Source organism: Chaetodon trifascialis, chromosome 2 (genome assembly GCF_039877785.1).
Source record: "Chaetodon trifascialis isolate fChaTrf1 chromosome 2, fChaTrf1.hap1, whole genome shotgun sequence".
Classification (NCBI taxonomy): domain Eukaryota; kingdom Metazoa; phylum Chordata; class Actinopteri; order Chaetodontiformes; family Chaetodontidae; genus Chaetodon; species Chaetodon trifascialis.
In genome coordinates this window covers 8,069,292-8,086,020 of record NC_092057.1, presented here as the reverse complement: position 1 = coordinate 8,086,020, position 16,729 = coordinate 8,069,292, and the positions used below count along the sequence as shown (strand labels likewise).

The window sequence follows — 16,729 nt, the reverse complement described above, 5'->3', positions numbered from 1 at the left end:
CAGACGGCGGGTCTCACTCCTCCCGTCATCAATCATTGATCAGTTAATCCCATTTCGTTGATTAATCGATCACGCGGCCGCCCGCTGTATTAAAGCTGGCCGCATCGATCGATACATGCAGTTCCTGTCAAATCTGTGCTCTCAGGTTAATCATTGGCGGGTTATCTCGTACTTAGTACTGGAGCGTGGAGTTTGGAGTCTGCCCTCCCCGCAGATAAAGCAGATCAGGAGCCGCTTGGAGCCGCTTTGCCTTCCTCTTCGGCTGTGCGCGTCGGTTTGGAGTCTCCTGGCTGCGGAGAGGACGCACGATGTTCACTCTGCTCGTGTTCTTGCTTTGCGCAGCTTCCTGCGTCTCAGCTGCTGCCAAAGGTGAGTTCATGGGCTGCTTTGACTTCTTCCCTTCTGTGCAGGCAGTTTGTGGTGGGACGACACCTGGAGCCAACAGGCAGATGATTGAGTTGAGCTTGAATGAAGTTTCTCTGCTTCACCTTCAGTCAGTAGAAATGAGTCATCAGGATTTATCTGCAGCTCAGAGCGACGCTTGGTTTCTTCATAAAGGAAATCTGGATAATTGTTGCTGATCGAAGGTGTCAGGCTGAATTATGTTCTGCATCAGACTTCAGATCCTCAAACGAATGAGTCATGGCTGGATCCTGATCTGTCACTGGAGCAGCTTCACATATAGATCAGCCTGGGGACGTCTGTGATTGAGGAGAATAAAGTTAAGACACAACAAACCATCTGATCGTTGACCCAGAACTTGTCTGCTGGCTTGAGCTCCATGTCGCTCAGTGACGGTGCTGAAATCACATACTGACACGTCAGTCTGTCCTCCCTCATGGCCTGATGTCATACCTAAGAGGAGAGATTTTTATCTGCTCTCATGTGGAACACACCCAGGGAAATGGCCGCCGGTTGAACCACCTGAATGCCACAGACGGTGTTTGTGTAAAGGAAACGAGAAACGAAAGGAGTGCTGGGTCCATGATGTCCATGTGAACACCTGAAGAGGCACCTGGAATTACTGTCTGATTCAAAACTGAAGAAAATCTCTCCATTTTGGGGTGAAATCCCTGTTTGACAGAGGCTTTCTCTCATTGGTTTCAGTGTGTCTCGTGATTAAAAATGACCCGAGCTGCTGACAGACTGAAGCTCTTGAGCCTCTGGTTTGATCCCAGTGAAATATCTTCACTCATCAACGTGTGAAAGGTGTCCTTTGTTTGAGCACACTATCAGTGTTTGCTTGTTGTTTGCTTCCCAGGACAACACACAGATTTCAGAACTTGAACGCACCACGATTCACAGCTGAGCTATGAGATGTTTCAGGTTTCTACTGGCATGAAGTGAAAGCAGCGCTCAGCTCTGAACCCTGGCTTTGTCAGTCCGGAGAGCTCCTCCGGTCCAGCGTAAAGCGCCGCTGGCTCATGTTTGCTCAGCAGCTGGTTTCCTGTTTCCTCAGGTGGTGCTGCAGGACCTCGGCTCAACAACAACCAGCTGTACAAATTCAGTTACGCCACCGAGGTGCTGCTGGACAGAACCAGGCCGTCAAAAGAGGGCAGTGCAGGCTACAGGATCTCCAGCGACGTGGACGTCAACCTCGTCTGGAGGGATCCCAGCAGCAAAGATGACCAGCTGATTCAAGTGGCGGTAGGTTGGTCCAATCACATGCTGAGGCTGGACATGATGTCATTTCCTCCCACACTTACAAAACAGCATTTAGAATAATCCGTATAATAAATCAGGATGCACATGTGTGTTTGGTTAAAGTAGAAGTCTTGTGTTAGTTCATGTTAATTCATCTTTCACAGATCTCAAACGTGAGGATCGACCCTGCGTCCCAGCGACCAGAGAAGAAGAACGTCCTCCATGGGTCCACAGCAGAAAGCGTCCTGGGGAAGACGGAACTGGCCGCTCTGACGAAGCCTTTCCTGCTGCATCTGAAGAATGGAAAGGTGAGAGTATGAGCACGTGATGGACTCTGTCCTGGAGTCGTCTTCATTGGAGCTTTAATGTGTAAAACCTTGCAGTCTTTCTCTGTTTACTTTCTATTCATCCCAGTCATGAAGAGCAGCTCCTGAACGTTACATGAATGGTTGTTTTCAGCTAATTCATGGTCTTATCCACGTGATAGATGTCTGTCAGCAATGAGTTTACCTTCACTGTGCTCAGTGATGATGCTGGCAGGGGAAATCCCGCACTCTGTGTGTGTGCGTGTGTGTGCGTGGTACAAAGGTCATCCGGTTCAGAGGGTCAGTGAATGAATGAACAGGCCTGATTGAGAGCGTGGCTCCGGGTTGGTGGATAAGACTCGTTCTGCCTTCATACTGGCTGTGAGATGAGTTCAGACTCATTATCACATCATTATCGTTATCACAGTGATGCACGACGGCCAGTGAAAGAATAATAACATGCTGATTGTTAGATATCTCGTTTAAAGGCTCATGTGGTTTATAGTGGAAGACTGTCCTCATCCAGTAAAGTAAAGGCTTTGGTACGACTTTATAAAAGCTTTATAAGCTGCAGCTAATGGCCTTATTGGCTCAGGAGTCATTAAAAGATGATAGACTTTGACTAAACGCACTGTACAACCATTTAACGTCAATTTATTAACAATCAATGACTTTGAACAGAAGTGGATTATTAGCAAGTAGAAAGAGCCAAAAGATTTTCTACAACAAAAGATTTGTTCTAGTTAACGGATAATAACTGGTCTATAAAGCATTCGTTCATACTTTATTAACATGATAAGAACCAGATGAAGAGCAGCAGAGTGCCTAATGTGCACAATGAAGTAAACAGATGTGTTTGCTGTCCAGTCGTCAGTGATGTTTGGAGACGCTTCAGCAGTTCACGTTTCACATCGCACTGTTAAATCAGGCAGAAAACATCATACTGGGATTATTCTGACAGATGTTGTAATAATGGTCATTTTCACTGGAAAAAAAAAGGTTAAAATGATGATCATGTGACTCTGTGGCGCCTCAGCGATTCATTTCTGAACTGCAGCTCCTGCGATTTGCATATTTCTTTTTTTTTTTCTTTTTTGCCATATTACGCTGATTTTTCCATCATTTGTTCGGTTTTACTGTGAAGTGTCTGTGACTGCTGTGCGACTGTACAAACGCTGAAAAACACGCACATTTTAAGTGTTAGCTGACCTCTGAGGACTGATACCGGTTCAGTGTCGTCTCCCCCGGCGTTGTTAGCTTATTTATACCGATGGCAGGCTGCAGCAGGAAAACACACAGAGCAGCAGTGGACGGTCTATTTATGGTGGCCCTGGCTGATATTGTGGGTGAGCGCCACAAATAAATTACATACTGTATAGGAGACAGTGCAAAATGATGTAAGGGCCGCTGAGCAGGACACAGAGTCCGGCATTGAGCCGAACTGAAGCCCGGTTGGAAAAGTGCAGGGTGTGATCTGATGTTTCCTGAGATGAACTGAGCTCATTTGACTGAGCTTTGGTTCCATGACTTTCATGATATCAGTGTCAGAGATAAACATACTGTAAGGGTGACTCATCTGTCATGCTGCTCATTGCTGTGGACTGATGCGTGCTCGGGGTATAATTAGAGGAAATACGCTGCACGCCAGGTTGAGATGGAGGCTTTTTCAAATTTTAAAGTGCTAATACCAAAGTATTCAGGTTCAGTTTTCGACCTGCGCTTCAAAGAATATCTTTTATTTCTGTGTGTAATGTAAATAGTGTCTGATGTCATGACTATAAACGCTCTGCGGAGGGAAAACTGACACCCTGAGCGCCTTTGTGCATGCTGGGGGTCCTGGTAGATGCTTTATCTGCTGGGTAGAGGGCCTTGGCATGCACCGGTCAGATGCATTGTTTAACATGTTGCTTGATTTTTACTCTCCTGCTGTAGACAAAAGCATTTTACTCCTACCGGACTGAACCTGTAACCATCAAGAACCTCAAAAGAGGGCTGGCCAGCCTGCTGCAAGTGCAGCTCAAGTCTGGGAAGGTGATAGAGGTAAATGACACGATAACACCCACCATTTATTCATGTGTTCAGTGTTTAATTACGTGCTGCTAATGTGAGCTCAATGTTAATGTCCGGGGACAGAACGACGTGTCTGGAAGGTGCACAGTCGAGTACGAGGCGGTCAAAGGTCAAGTGACAAGAACCAAGATCCTGGACACGTGTACGACCGCGGAGACCGGATTCACCACACACAGTCAGGTACGCCAGCATCCATCCACGCCGTGCTGAAACACAGCCGGTCGCTCGTACCTCACGCCTCGGATTTGTCCCCCTGCAGGTTCTGGGTGTGAGCAAGAAGTCCAGTTCTGTGACAGTGTTCAGGCTGGAGGATGGTTTCATCCGCTCGGCCGTGGCTGAAGAAACACACTCGCTGGCTGTTAATGCCCACAAATCTGCCGCCGCTAAAGTCGTGTCCAGGTAAACGCCGTAATAAAGAATCAACGGGTGCTGCCGTTTGTGGCATGGGCGCACTTTACATTTCAAATTTGTCCTCAGGCAAACCCTCACACTGGCAGGGACAGAGGCTGGACCGAAGGGGGCTGCTGGGAAAGATGTGGCCGCGGTTGTCAAGGCGATCGATGCCAAACTGGCTGCTGTGGGTATCGTGGCGGAGACGGCTGAACCCCAGTGCAAAGGATGTCCATCAGTGAGTACCTGTTCACTTCCACACACCTGATTATTGACGGGCTGCTGTGACATCCAGTGCAGCCATTCATGGTCCCCAGAGGATGAATCCTAATGGCTTTGGCGATCATGACTTTCCCTCCAGCACCACCGTGAGGTTGAAATTTATGGTTTTTAAATTAAATGTCTCTACAACCAGCACATAATTTGGTACAGGCGTTCATGTCTCACTCATGAATCCCAGTAAGTTTGATGATTCTTCAAAATTTCCTCATCAGGTCATATTTTCAGTAATTAAATAATAATTTCAATTAAATAATAATTCCAATAATTTAGTTTTGTTACCAAATACCAGCACCAGCTAAGCTAATTGGCAAATGTTTGCATTCTTCCTTGCTAAGCTAGGCTAGCGAACATGGTAATCATCACACCTTCTGATCATCAGCATGTTAGCATTCTCATTGAGTGAGTATATTGGCATGTTAGTGTTAGCATTAAGCTTTACTGCAGCTCATTTTTGGCACCAGGCTGCAGACATGATGCGTTCACGGTGGCCTCAGTCTGTCTGAGGACACTGTCTCTTCAGGGACAGCACAAACCACCAGGTGAACCATAGCATGAGCTCCTTCAGGCAGACCAAAGGATTAATCTGGTTTATTACAACCTGGGTCCCAATTTTGTGGGTGTGCCCCTCATTTCTAGCTCTTATGAGTCATTAATAATAAATGACAGCTCACATCAGCTGGGACTGTCTGTTAATGAGCAGATCCTGTGTTTTTTTTGTACTTCTGAGATTGTTAAAGTCGATGTGGCTCCTGATCTCTCTCCCCTCTGCTCTCCCTCGTAGCTTTTTGAGCACTGGCAGCGTGAGCAGAAGCAGCTGGAGCCAGCGAGCCTGTCCAAAGCCACGGCTCCTCGCAGCTTCCTGGCCCTCATCCAGAGCATTAGGAAGGCGTCCAAAGACGAGATCCTCAGAGTGCTGAAGACTGCCAGCAAGACATCTCTGTAAACAGGCTCCTCCTTCTTCCCACATCTTAATTTAGGAGGAGATGAACTCACCGCCGCTGTGCTTACCTTCTTCCTGCTGCTTTCAGACCTCAGGTGGTGGATGCCGTGACGTCCTCGCAGACCGTTGCATCTCTGGACGCCATGCTTACATTCCTGAACTTCACCGATGCCAAAGGTTTGGTTCTGCAGGAGAGGTTTCTCTATGCCTGTGGCTTTGCTTCACATCCCAACGAGAGGATGCTGCAGGCTCTGCTGGTGAGTGTCGTGTTCAGATCAGAGCTTTTCTTGCTGATTTAAAGGAAAGAATCAGACCTGTCATTAAGACCTTTTGTGCTGCTTTTACCTGTGGAGCTCTTCATAAATTGCTTTCAATTTACCATCTGATATTTTAAATGACACGTCTTAAACTGAAGAAGCTTCAGTCTTAAGAATAAGTCTGCAAAACCATGTCGCATTAAGCCTAAACCATCTGCCAGCAATGAATGTGTTTAACAAGAAGAGTTTCCTTTTCAGGATATTTCAAATGGAAAGATCGGCAGCACTGACATTAAGGAGTCAGTGGTGATCATTATGGGAGCTCTGGTCCATAAGCTGTGTCAGAAAGGAGGCTGCAACTTACCGGTGAGCTTCCAAGAAGGATGATAAATGATAAGCGACACACAAATGTAAAACATGTCCAAATGTCTGAAAAAGCCAAATTTAAACGGACTGATGCTCCTCTGCTGGGTGTTCACCTCTCAGACAGTGGTGCAGGTGAAGAAGCTGATTTTAGAAGGTCCTGACAGCACAAAGGTGGAGTCCGAGGTCCAGATGTACCTTCTGGCTCTGAAGAACTCTCTGCTTCCTGAAGCCATTCCTGTCTTCACCAAATACGCAGAGTCAGAGGTGGGAGCGTACAGCACCATCGCCCTCACTGCTCTGCAGAGATACGACGTCAGCCTCATGACCGATGAGGTAAGCCGCCGTCTACAGAACGCTTCATTTGAACTGATGCTTACGGGTTTTCCTGCTGCGTGGAGCTCATCAGAACAGAAGGTGAGCCCGAGCGTTTCCGTCGTCCGCAGGTCAAACAGGCAGTGAACAGGGTTTACCACCAGAATCGACGGATCTACGAGAAGAACGTGAGAGCTGCCGCCGCCGACGTCATCCTCAGCAGCAACCCGTCACGCACAGAGGTCACGAATCTGCTTCTGTCGATCGGAAACCTGCCTTACGAGATGAATAAGTACATGCTGTCTAAGATCCAGGACATCCTGCGCTTCCAGCTGCCTGCCAGGTTCGTTACGGATCAACAGAGTGTTTCTGAGTCGACAGCTAACTAAAATGAGTAGATTTTTGCAGCACACGTTGCAGCTATTTATTGTCCTCTTTTTTATTTTTCAGCAAAATTATACAGCAAGCCATGAAGGACATGATTTCCCACAATTACGACCGTTTTGCTAAAGTTGGCTCATCGTCGGCGTTCTCAGGATTCATGGCACGTGAGTAATGAAGCCTCAGCCTAAGCCTGGAAGAAATCAAACAATGTGATGTTTCATGCTTTAGAGTCTGAGATGACATGAAGAAAAAAATAGTTTGAGTCAGAGAAGGCAAACATTAGCGCCGACCTTTTGGTGAGGCAGGTATGCTAACTGAAACTCTAACGTTTTGAGTCTCACATTAATAGTGACCGAGTGCTTTAAATGTTCCTACAGAATCTGCTGATGTCACCTCCACGTACAGTTTGGACATCCTGTATTCAGGCTCGGGGATCCTGAGGAGAAGCAACATGAACATTTACGGTGCTAGCAAAGGAGCGATGCTACATGGACTACAGGTAAGACAACGAGGGGAATCACTGACTTTAATGCGTTATGTTTCTTTCCTTATGAAATACATTCAATTCTCATATAGTTTGTGTTAAACATCAGAACAGATCGTTATGAAACTGCTAATTCAGACCACTCTCTGTCTTCCAGGTGGCAATCGAGGCCCAGGGTCTGGAGTCTCTGATCGCTGCCACCGCCGACGAAGGCGAGGAAGACCTGGAGTCGTTTGCCGGCATGTCGGCTCTGCTGTTCGACGTCCAGCTGCGGCCCGTCACCTTCTTCAAGGGTTACAGTGACCTCATGTCCAAAATGTTCTCCATGACCGGCGAGCCCATGAACGTAGTGAAGGGCCTCATCCTGCTGACCGATCATTCTGAGGTAAACACGTCGGCCTGTGACCACCGGCAGCAATGAGTCACGCCTGCAGCAGGTGGTGAAGTGACCTCGGCTGTGTGAGGTTTATGGAAGAGGACTTTTGATGACCTCTGATTAGCTGCTCCCAGAAATCAGTCAGATTTTCAGGCTGGATGTAAAAACCTCCATCCGAAACTACAGGATGCAAACAGTCAGCACCGCTTTCCTTCAGTGTCGTGATAGTGTCCTAAACTTCAAGCTCTTTCAGGTCCATCGCAGTCTTTATGGATCATTAGGAAGCACTGACAGCTCGTTCTGAGCTCAGTGAGCGTGATGAGGGTCCACATGCGATCAGCCGATACGAGGATTTCTTCTGCTTTGAACATTTGCTTTGTGAGAAAATGAATGTCAGGTATCACTGGAGTCAAACGAGTCTTCACCGAGTGTCTTCTGTCCTGCTCGTCCTCCAGGTGATTCAGCTGCAGTCTGGTCTCAAAGCGAGCGCAGAGTTCCAAGGAGGGTTAGCCATTGACATCTCTGGAGGCATGGAGATCAGCCTGTGGTACCGGGAGTCCAAGACCAGCGTCAACAACAGGTACAGCCCAGAACCCCAGCATCGTGACAGAAGCCGCGTCACCGCTCTGCCAATAGATTTCTGTTGATGCTGGATTCATGGGAACTTCAGACGGTCTATAAGCGTCGTCTGATTCATTTGTTCCAGCGGCTCGTTGGACGCGGTCCAGCATTGTGCCTCACGCCTGTCTCACTTCTTGGTTTGTGGATATGACGTCAGCTCTGTCTGGTCTCTATTTTAAAACATTACAGTCGGCGTCGCTGCAAATGGAGCGCAGCGTCAGGCTGTTAGCTCGCAGCGTCGCTGATGAAACAGGATTTTGTCCATTACAACATCTCAAGAACTCCTCCATGTTTTTGGTCTCTGATCAATGCTTTTATTGATGCACTCGAGAAGTTTGATTATTTTGCCGAATGCAATATCCTGCATTAATGCTTTAATTACGCTTCTGTAAGTGAACAGTAAATTTCCACAGATGGAAAAGACAGCTGTGGAGTTAATAATGAAAGTGTGGTTGAAGAAGAAGCTTCCGTGTTTGTATTCTGGGCTTTTCCTCTTTGTTTTCGAGCGCTGTCGAGAGTCACATCTCGAGTTTGGGCTCCAGGATGATTGGACTCGTGTGGGGGGGAATGGCAGAGGCAGGTGAATGGATCAGCATAGTTGTACCTCATCCACTCTGATAATAGACTGGCAGTCTATGTATAGAAGCAGAACAAACCACACTGGCATCTTTGCCAAAGCATGTCTCCGCGGGCGAAGTGACAGAGGTTGGATGTTCGGGCGCTCGGCACGCTCTTTGATTTGAACATGACGGGATGTTGTTAAACTCTGCCCGTTAATGTCCGAGCTGTGCTGCGCCTCTGAGCCACAGATACAAACTGTACCATACAAACGCTGAAGAAAGCTGTGTGTTATTACCGCACATCAGCTGACACAGGTGTATCAGACTGCAGGTAACCAGGGAACAGTTCAAAGATTTGAAAAGGAAAACGAAATTCTCTCACTTTTTAACACTTTGCACGTGAAGTTTAACATTATAACACTTGTGTAACTCACAGGTGATAATTTGAAATAAAATAAAAATGGTTTTAATTAATGGTGTTTTTCACAGACTTTTCTTTGTCTTCTTGGACACATTTTCACATTCCTTTGTATGTTTTCAGGGGAGCGTTAGTGATCACCGGAAACGTCACGGTGGACATGGACTTCATGAGAGCAGGCGTTGAGGTCAGCTTTGAAACTGAGGCTTCGCTGGACTTCATCACCACCGTCCAGTTCTCTGAATACCCCTTCCTGGTTTGCATGCAGATGGACAAATCGACCTTCCCCATCAGGTACTGTGAGGACGCTCCCTGCACAGAATAGATTTAAACATTCAACCAATCAGAAAAGGCTAACTGTCTGCTCTGGATGCTTTCAGCGAGTACCTGACCAAGTACGAGAGCGTGTCATCGGGGAAGAGCGTCCTGTCGCGTAAGGGCAAGAAGCAGCTCGTCCCCGGCTCTGAATTCCCTCTTCACCAGGAGAACTCGAACATGTGCAAGAAGGTTTTCGCCTCCAGCTGGTAGAGGAGCTCCGTGAGCTATCCAGGAATGAGTTGTCATTCTTATGGGCGGACTTTTGTCACTCAGAGACAGTTTCTTCCCTTCAGCGACAGCTATCGCACCTCGGCCTCGCGCAGTCCAACGCTGCAGCAGAGAAAAGTGGTGAATGTTTACGTTCCTGTGAGTATTTAAGTCTTTTTAATTTGACGTTTTGTTCTGAAATCAGGAATTCTTGAATTGTCTTTTTATGGATTTCCTTGAAAAATGTATTTATGATGGGCACACGCAGGATGTACATTTTATTTGATGGGTAATATTCAGCAGGAATAATCCCACGGTAATTTTCCCGACACGGTTACAGTACAGATGAACATGTAAATGTCGCGCTGGAGGCGGTGGATTATCCTCCCCCACGAGGAGAGAAGCTCCTTCCTGTCAACTGTTTACAAAGGAGGAGCAATTATTGTTTAAGTCACTGTCACTGTTCACACACTTGAAATAACTTATTGAGCAAAGTAACATCAGTTAATTCCATCTTTGATTATTACGTTGGTGATATTTAATTGTCCCTACGGAGACAACGAGCGTCTGCTTTGAAGATTTGAAGTGAAACCCAATCACAAATGAGTCCATCAGCTCTTGCATATGCTTTTTTGTACGTGGCTGTAATTCCTGTTTGTCTGCAAACGTTTGGGCAGTTTAAAGACTTTTTCTTGTGTGTTTCCATATTTAGGGATCAGTTTGTTTGCTCTGTGATCGGCTGCCAATAAACATGCACTGGAAACACTTTTGACTTGACTCATTTAGATTCAGGAAAACAACGTTTGAGCAATTGTGCAACAGAGCGGGCTCACCCTCTGGGCACTGGGGCAAAGTCAACATGTGGGACTTTGTTCTTTTTGTCTTTAGAGGGACACTCCACCAATTTTTCATGTCAAAGTCAGTTTGTGATAAGAAGCCTGTAAAATCACACGACCGGCTGACCTGAGCATGAAGACAGAACAGCGTAGACACAAACCTCTGCTGCTCTTACGCTGACAGTTCTCGAATCTGTCCCACTGAGACCAGCTGGTCCTCCGGTCCTGGGATCCTGTCCTGTCCTGTCAGTTAGTTTGATTAAACACAAATAAAACAGCTCATGACCATAATATCAGAGACAGGACCTCAACATTAGCAGAGAATAAAGGTCATGTTATGTCCTTTAGTATCAGAGTCCCAGATGAAGGACTGTCCCAGAGAGGGACTGAATCTGAGGCCTTCAGGCTCTGCTGAATATCAGCAGATTTGCTGATACAAAGGCTCAACTGTTCAGCCCAACAACCCTCAGTCTGTACGTGACGTCAGTCCGTCTGTCAGTCCACCGCTTCGGTCCAAACTGGAGCATCTTAACGACGGCTGAGACAGACAGTCCTGACATCTCCTCTAGCGCCACCATGAGGCTGACGTTCTTTGTCTAGAGTAAAACGTCTCAACAGTCGTTGGATGAAGTGCCGTGAAATGTGGTGCCCACTTTTCAATAGTTTGTCCAGAACTTTAGGATCAAATATTTCCGAAGCTGATACTCTCTATGTTAGCATGCTAACGTATGATGCTAGCTCATAGCTAAACTGTCGATAGCTAAACTAGGATGAACACAGTGAAGCAGATATGATGTTTACCCATAGACCTGCTAAGCATCAGCGTGACAACATTAAGCTCAGAGCGTTAGCTTAGCACAGCCTCGCAGATCCACTGGTGTCAAACCAGTGATCCCAGAAGTTCCTCCTGGTGGTTTCAAATGAGGATTCAACCTGACAGTCACAGTTTGGAGAAGTCCTAAATTTGAAACTGATGCAGGGATCAGGTTTTCCTTCTGCTCCAGATGGTGCAGGTCGTGTCCATATTAGCGCTGATATTTGGTCCACCTTGTTGATTTTGTATTGACAGTTTGTGTCCGTCCACAGAGACAAACTGTAACACACGCTTGTTGATGCAGGTGAAGCAATAAATCTTGACTTTTCTTGTGTCACAGCTGTGACATCAGAGCCTCTGCTGGCATCTAAGTACAACAACTGGGCCTTAATGCAGATTCTTTAGAAACCACCGAGAGCAGCTGGGGACAAACCAGTGTCTGCCAGTCTCGCTGCGTCCATGGTAACCGAGTAAACACAACAGCAAACTGTCAGGTTAAACTTAAGCCTCGGCCCGGGTGATGTTTCAGTGTCACCGAAAGCTAACCTTGCACGCTGGCAGATGCCAAAAGTGCACTTCTGTTGGCATAAATCTGTTCGATTCCCTTTGACCCTTGTCATTTATTTTTTTAATGTCTTTAGTGGTGAAACTCTGTCGGCCATGTTTCAAACCGCAGAGAGCCACAGTGACCGAGTCAGGGAGGAAGGGGGCACATGAAAACATGTTCTAATGCTCAGAAACAACCTGTTAAATAATTGCAGTCAAAGAAAATGAAATTGTTTGAGGAACATATGAACCAGGGCAGGAAAACTGTGGGACACATGAAAGGTTGTTTCTTTTTTTAAAAATATACTGTTAGACTTTCAGCTTCACTGAGGCACAAAAAGTCCTGTTTCCAATTATATTTTTCTAAATTTAATCTGTTTATTCACCTTTTTTTTTACACTGCCTCCAAATAAATCACTATTTATAACAGGTTTGTAATGTAATATAATGATTAATTCAAGTTTATTACTAAATAATGTGCAAACACTTCAAAGATCAATTCTAAACATGGCATGAGAGAAGCAACTAAACTTTGAGGCATTAATAAATATTTAAAATCATGAATAAAACGATGAGTTAGAGCTTCACAAAGAGCTCATCGTCAGTTATATCCCTGCCTCTGGACAGCAGCTGTAACACAGTGATTTTACTGCATGTTTATCTAACGAAGAGCTGATCTGGGTTTAGACTGTAGGTGATCTAAATTCATGGACACAAACATGTTCAGTCGCTTTCATTTTGAATTTATTGCAAACACATGTAGGCTTGTCAGTCTACATTACACTCATTCATCATGTTCATTACTTTCATGCTTGTAAGTGCAAACGCAGCACTCACTTCTCCTTTCAAGGCATCCCTCCGCTGTCGTCCTGACGTCTGTCTTTCTCTGGACAGTCACGCAGCACAGGTGACATCAGCCATAACGCCACCGTGCAGCCGTTCAGCCTTTCATTCACGTACTGCCCTTTTTCTTGTCTTTGAACAGTCATAAATGCACTTATCTCAGACCATCTCACCTTCAGTTAACCCTCATTTTTCATCCAGTACCAAGCTGTGATCCAGTCAGTTTGCAATACTTAACCTCATAGTCAGCAGGTTTATTGATGGACATCTGGAAGAATGTTTTAAAACACATGATATTATCCATGTTACAGTGCATCTTTGGGCAAAATTCACCAGAAACAATTAACAACGTGTCGTTGAACACAAGTCCACATAGTGCTCCTGCTATCACCAACGTTTGCAGCCATTCGTTGCTGTCAGTGTCGGCGGCAAACTAGTGACAATCCAAGTGCATTAAGTACATTATTATTCACAGATAAAGGTCATAAAAGAAACTCATACAAGGCATGTGGGAGAGAGGTTTCCATCAGTGTCATGACATTAGAACAGCTGGTTTACTGGAGCTTACAGATTATTCTGTTTATCTCTGTCTTCATGGGGTATCAAATGCAAATGAATCTGATTTAATGAATTTAATGAAAAAAGCTGTCTGGGAAGAGGTAGTAAATCAGATTTCAGTTTGGACTTTTTTTGGTTATTTATTTTTCTTTGGGTACTTTTTAAAAAGTCATTTCTATACAACAGATTTATAATTTCTAAATAAATAAGTTTTAAACTTCTACTGTCATTAAGAAGTACAAGTTATGAATTGAATGTACAAATTCAAGATCAATTTCACCTCAAAAAACATTAAAAGTTGCTCTAGAGAGCAAACCGTGTCCAATGTGCTGCACAGTCAACACGTCCTCTAATCACTGCATGAATTCATATCACTGATCATGAAATCAACTCAAAGGGCAATTTATATAAAGTCTGTTGTCACAGAGGCATAATAACATGTATTTTACAGAATTAAGGTACGTAGACTGACCAGCAGCTCCAAATACCTTTAATATGTGTTTAGATTTAAAACATGCTATAAAAGCGATCTGCAGTTCGCATTGATTCTACAAGGATGCTGGATTAACTGAGCCCAGTTCAGCACAGTGACCTGTGGTGCCCGCTGCTTATTCAAAAGGAAACTTCAGAACTTCACTGTCCAGAAAGCAGTAATAAAACAACCTCAGTTCAAACACATTTAAAGTCAAGAGGTCGAGGCGTTGGAACATGAGGAACTGACACTGCCGTGTGTAAAGTGTAAAGACTCACCGACACATGTACAGCCTGTACGCTGCCGTCTGCAGTGAAGTAACACGACCCCGTGTTGTACGCTCACAGAACGCTGAAATGCCCAACATGACTCACAGCCACAAACACGAACACATTCAGATGCACACAACTCCCATCTCATTACACCAAAGTGTAAAATAAACCAACACCGATAGAGGAAGTTATCCCCTAAATGTCTCAGCTGGCTCTGACTCATTAGGCCCAACACTACTTAGGAAACACTGTAAGTACACGTTAAACCAGAGTCCCAGCTAACGTCCTCTGAGCAACACACCTGGTGTGTTTCTCTTCATTCTCACTGTACCATGTGAGAGGCATGCTTTAAAATGCTAACATACACCACTTACATACAGCACATCAGGTATTAGCAGCATTTTGTCAGTCAAGACACAGAAGTCAGACGTACTTCAAGTAGAACATGAGCGCTGACTCTACAAAACATGGAAATGTTACTGTGAATGTGGAACATTAGTGTGGAGAGCAGCGACATGACTCACACAGCAAGGTCAGACCCTTATCATTCACCTGGGTTTAAAATATATTATTCTGAAATACATTAATTCCTTATTATTAAACATTCTGTTAAAAAAAAAGGGGTGAATCAACATTACTCTTTAATCTGTGGAGCGTTTTTTAAATTCAGTGCAGACAAATGGTCCCTGTCCTCATAAAACTGCAACATAAACCTTATTGGTCAAATTCACCATAAGTAATAATCTTATTGTGTGTACGAAAGCAAGACTACGTAAGATTTGATTAACGGCGGCCACTTACAGGGTAACGATGTGCTGAATTCCAGTTCATTTCCCAATATGTGAGAGTGTTGTGTTCATTATTGTTTATCCATCCATCCATCCATCCATCCATCCATCCATCCATCCATCCATCCATCCATCCATCCATCCATCCATCCATCATGATCTCTGTCTGGGTCAGGGTGGCAGCAGGCTAAACAAAGCACCTCATAAGTCTTTCCTGCCCTGTCCTCCATTTTTTACTGGAGGATCCTGAGGTGTTCCCAGGCCAGACCGGATGTGGAAACCCTCCAATGTATTCTGGGTCTGCCTCATGGTCTCCCCACAGTTGATAGTTGATAGGTAGGCATCCAGGAGGCATTCTCGGTTTGCTCCTCTCAACGTGAAAGAGCAGTGGTTTGACTCTGAGGTGCACCCAGCCACCCTGCAGAATATGTTCATTTTGGCTGCTTCTGTCCGCAATCTCATTCTTTCAGTCACTACTCACAAGCTCATGACTCCAGGTGAGGGTTGGAACAAAGATCAACTGGTAAGACAAGAGCATCGCCTTCAGGCTGAGCTGCCTCTTCACTACAGCAGTCCAGTACAGTCCACATTTCTGCTGACGTGGCACCAATCTGCCTGTCAATCTCACTCCATCTTACCCTCACCCTGTCCAAGATCCTTCACTGGCAGTGACTCACTCAAAACTCAAAAGGAGCAACCCACCGTTTCCCAGCAGAGTACCACAGCTTCAGACATGGAAGTGCTGACCCTTGTACCCGCCACTTTACCCATGACCACAAACCACCTGGTGCAGCCTGGAAGTCACTGTCTGATCGAGACAGCAGAACCACATCATTCACAATACATAGAAATGCAATCTCGAGGCCACCATACCTCACACTCTGCACATCTTGGCCGTACCTCGAGACTCTGTCCATGAAAAATGGAATTGGTAACGAGGCACAAATCTGGTGTTGACCAATGGCCTGTGGACAGGATAGTTGAGCAATGGGATACCCTAATAGTCTCTCCGGACCCCCTTTTTGAAAACAGGAACTACAACCCTCTAGTCCACAGGCACTGTCCCTGACCCTCACAGTGAGGATAAGTGTCAATTAAGACATCCCCTCAATGTCCAGAGCTTTCAGCATCTCGTGGGAACTCTCATCCACCCTTCAATGCCTTGCCACTGTGTAGCTTTGACCACGTTAATGAAATGGACAAGGCTTTCCCCCCAAGCCTCCCAGCTCTGGCTCCTCTAAGGAGGATGTGTCAGTCATCCTCAAAGTGGTCCTTCAACTGTCCCACATTACTGTTAGTGCAGGTAAGCAGTTCTAATCCCATTCTGAAAACAGCCTGGGCTCAGCCATGCCTCACCCTCCAGAGTCATCTGACAGTTTGGCAGAACCTCTTGGAGGCTGACCAAAAGTCGTTATCCATGGCCGCCTTGAATTCCTCCCACACCCAGGTTTTTACATCCATGACCACAGACCCTTCAGTCGCTCTGGCCTCCTGATACCTGTCTACTAACGCCCTCCTTCGCCACTCAAGGTAAACCAGTGTTTTCTTTGGTTGCCACCACAACAAGTACAGGTGACCCTCTGGTGACAACTCTGAGCAGTCAGATCTGCAATGGAGGCTTTGAACCTGGACCACTTTAACTCAGTGCTCAAAGCTTTCCCCAGGA

The 16,729-nt window shown here is 45.7% G+C and overlaps 1 protein-coding gene across 1 annotated transcript; it reads left to right on the top strand.

The window, feature by feature from the left end:
* The first annotated feature begins 308 nt into the window (after positions 1-308).
* On the top strand, positions 309-9,937 carry mttp (microsomal triglyceride transfer protein). Its single transcript, XM_070984669.1, has 18 exons — positions 309-369; positions 1,460-1,647; positions 1,809-1,952; positions 3,882-3,989; positions 4,083-4,199; positions 4,279-4,418; positions 4,497-4,647; positions 5,473-5,630; positions 5,720-5,888; positions 6,147-6,254; positions 6,375-6,587; positions 6,698-6,909; positions 7,017-7,114; positions 7,328-7,449; positions 7,592-7,819; positions 8,266-8,390; positions 9,533-9,703; positions 9,790-9,937. Exons 1-18 carry the CDS (start codon positions 309-311, stop codon positions 9,935-9,937), a joined length of 2,661 nt encoding a protein of 886 aa, XP_070840770.1.
* Positions 9,938-16,729: the final 6,792 nt, after the last annotated feature.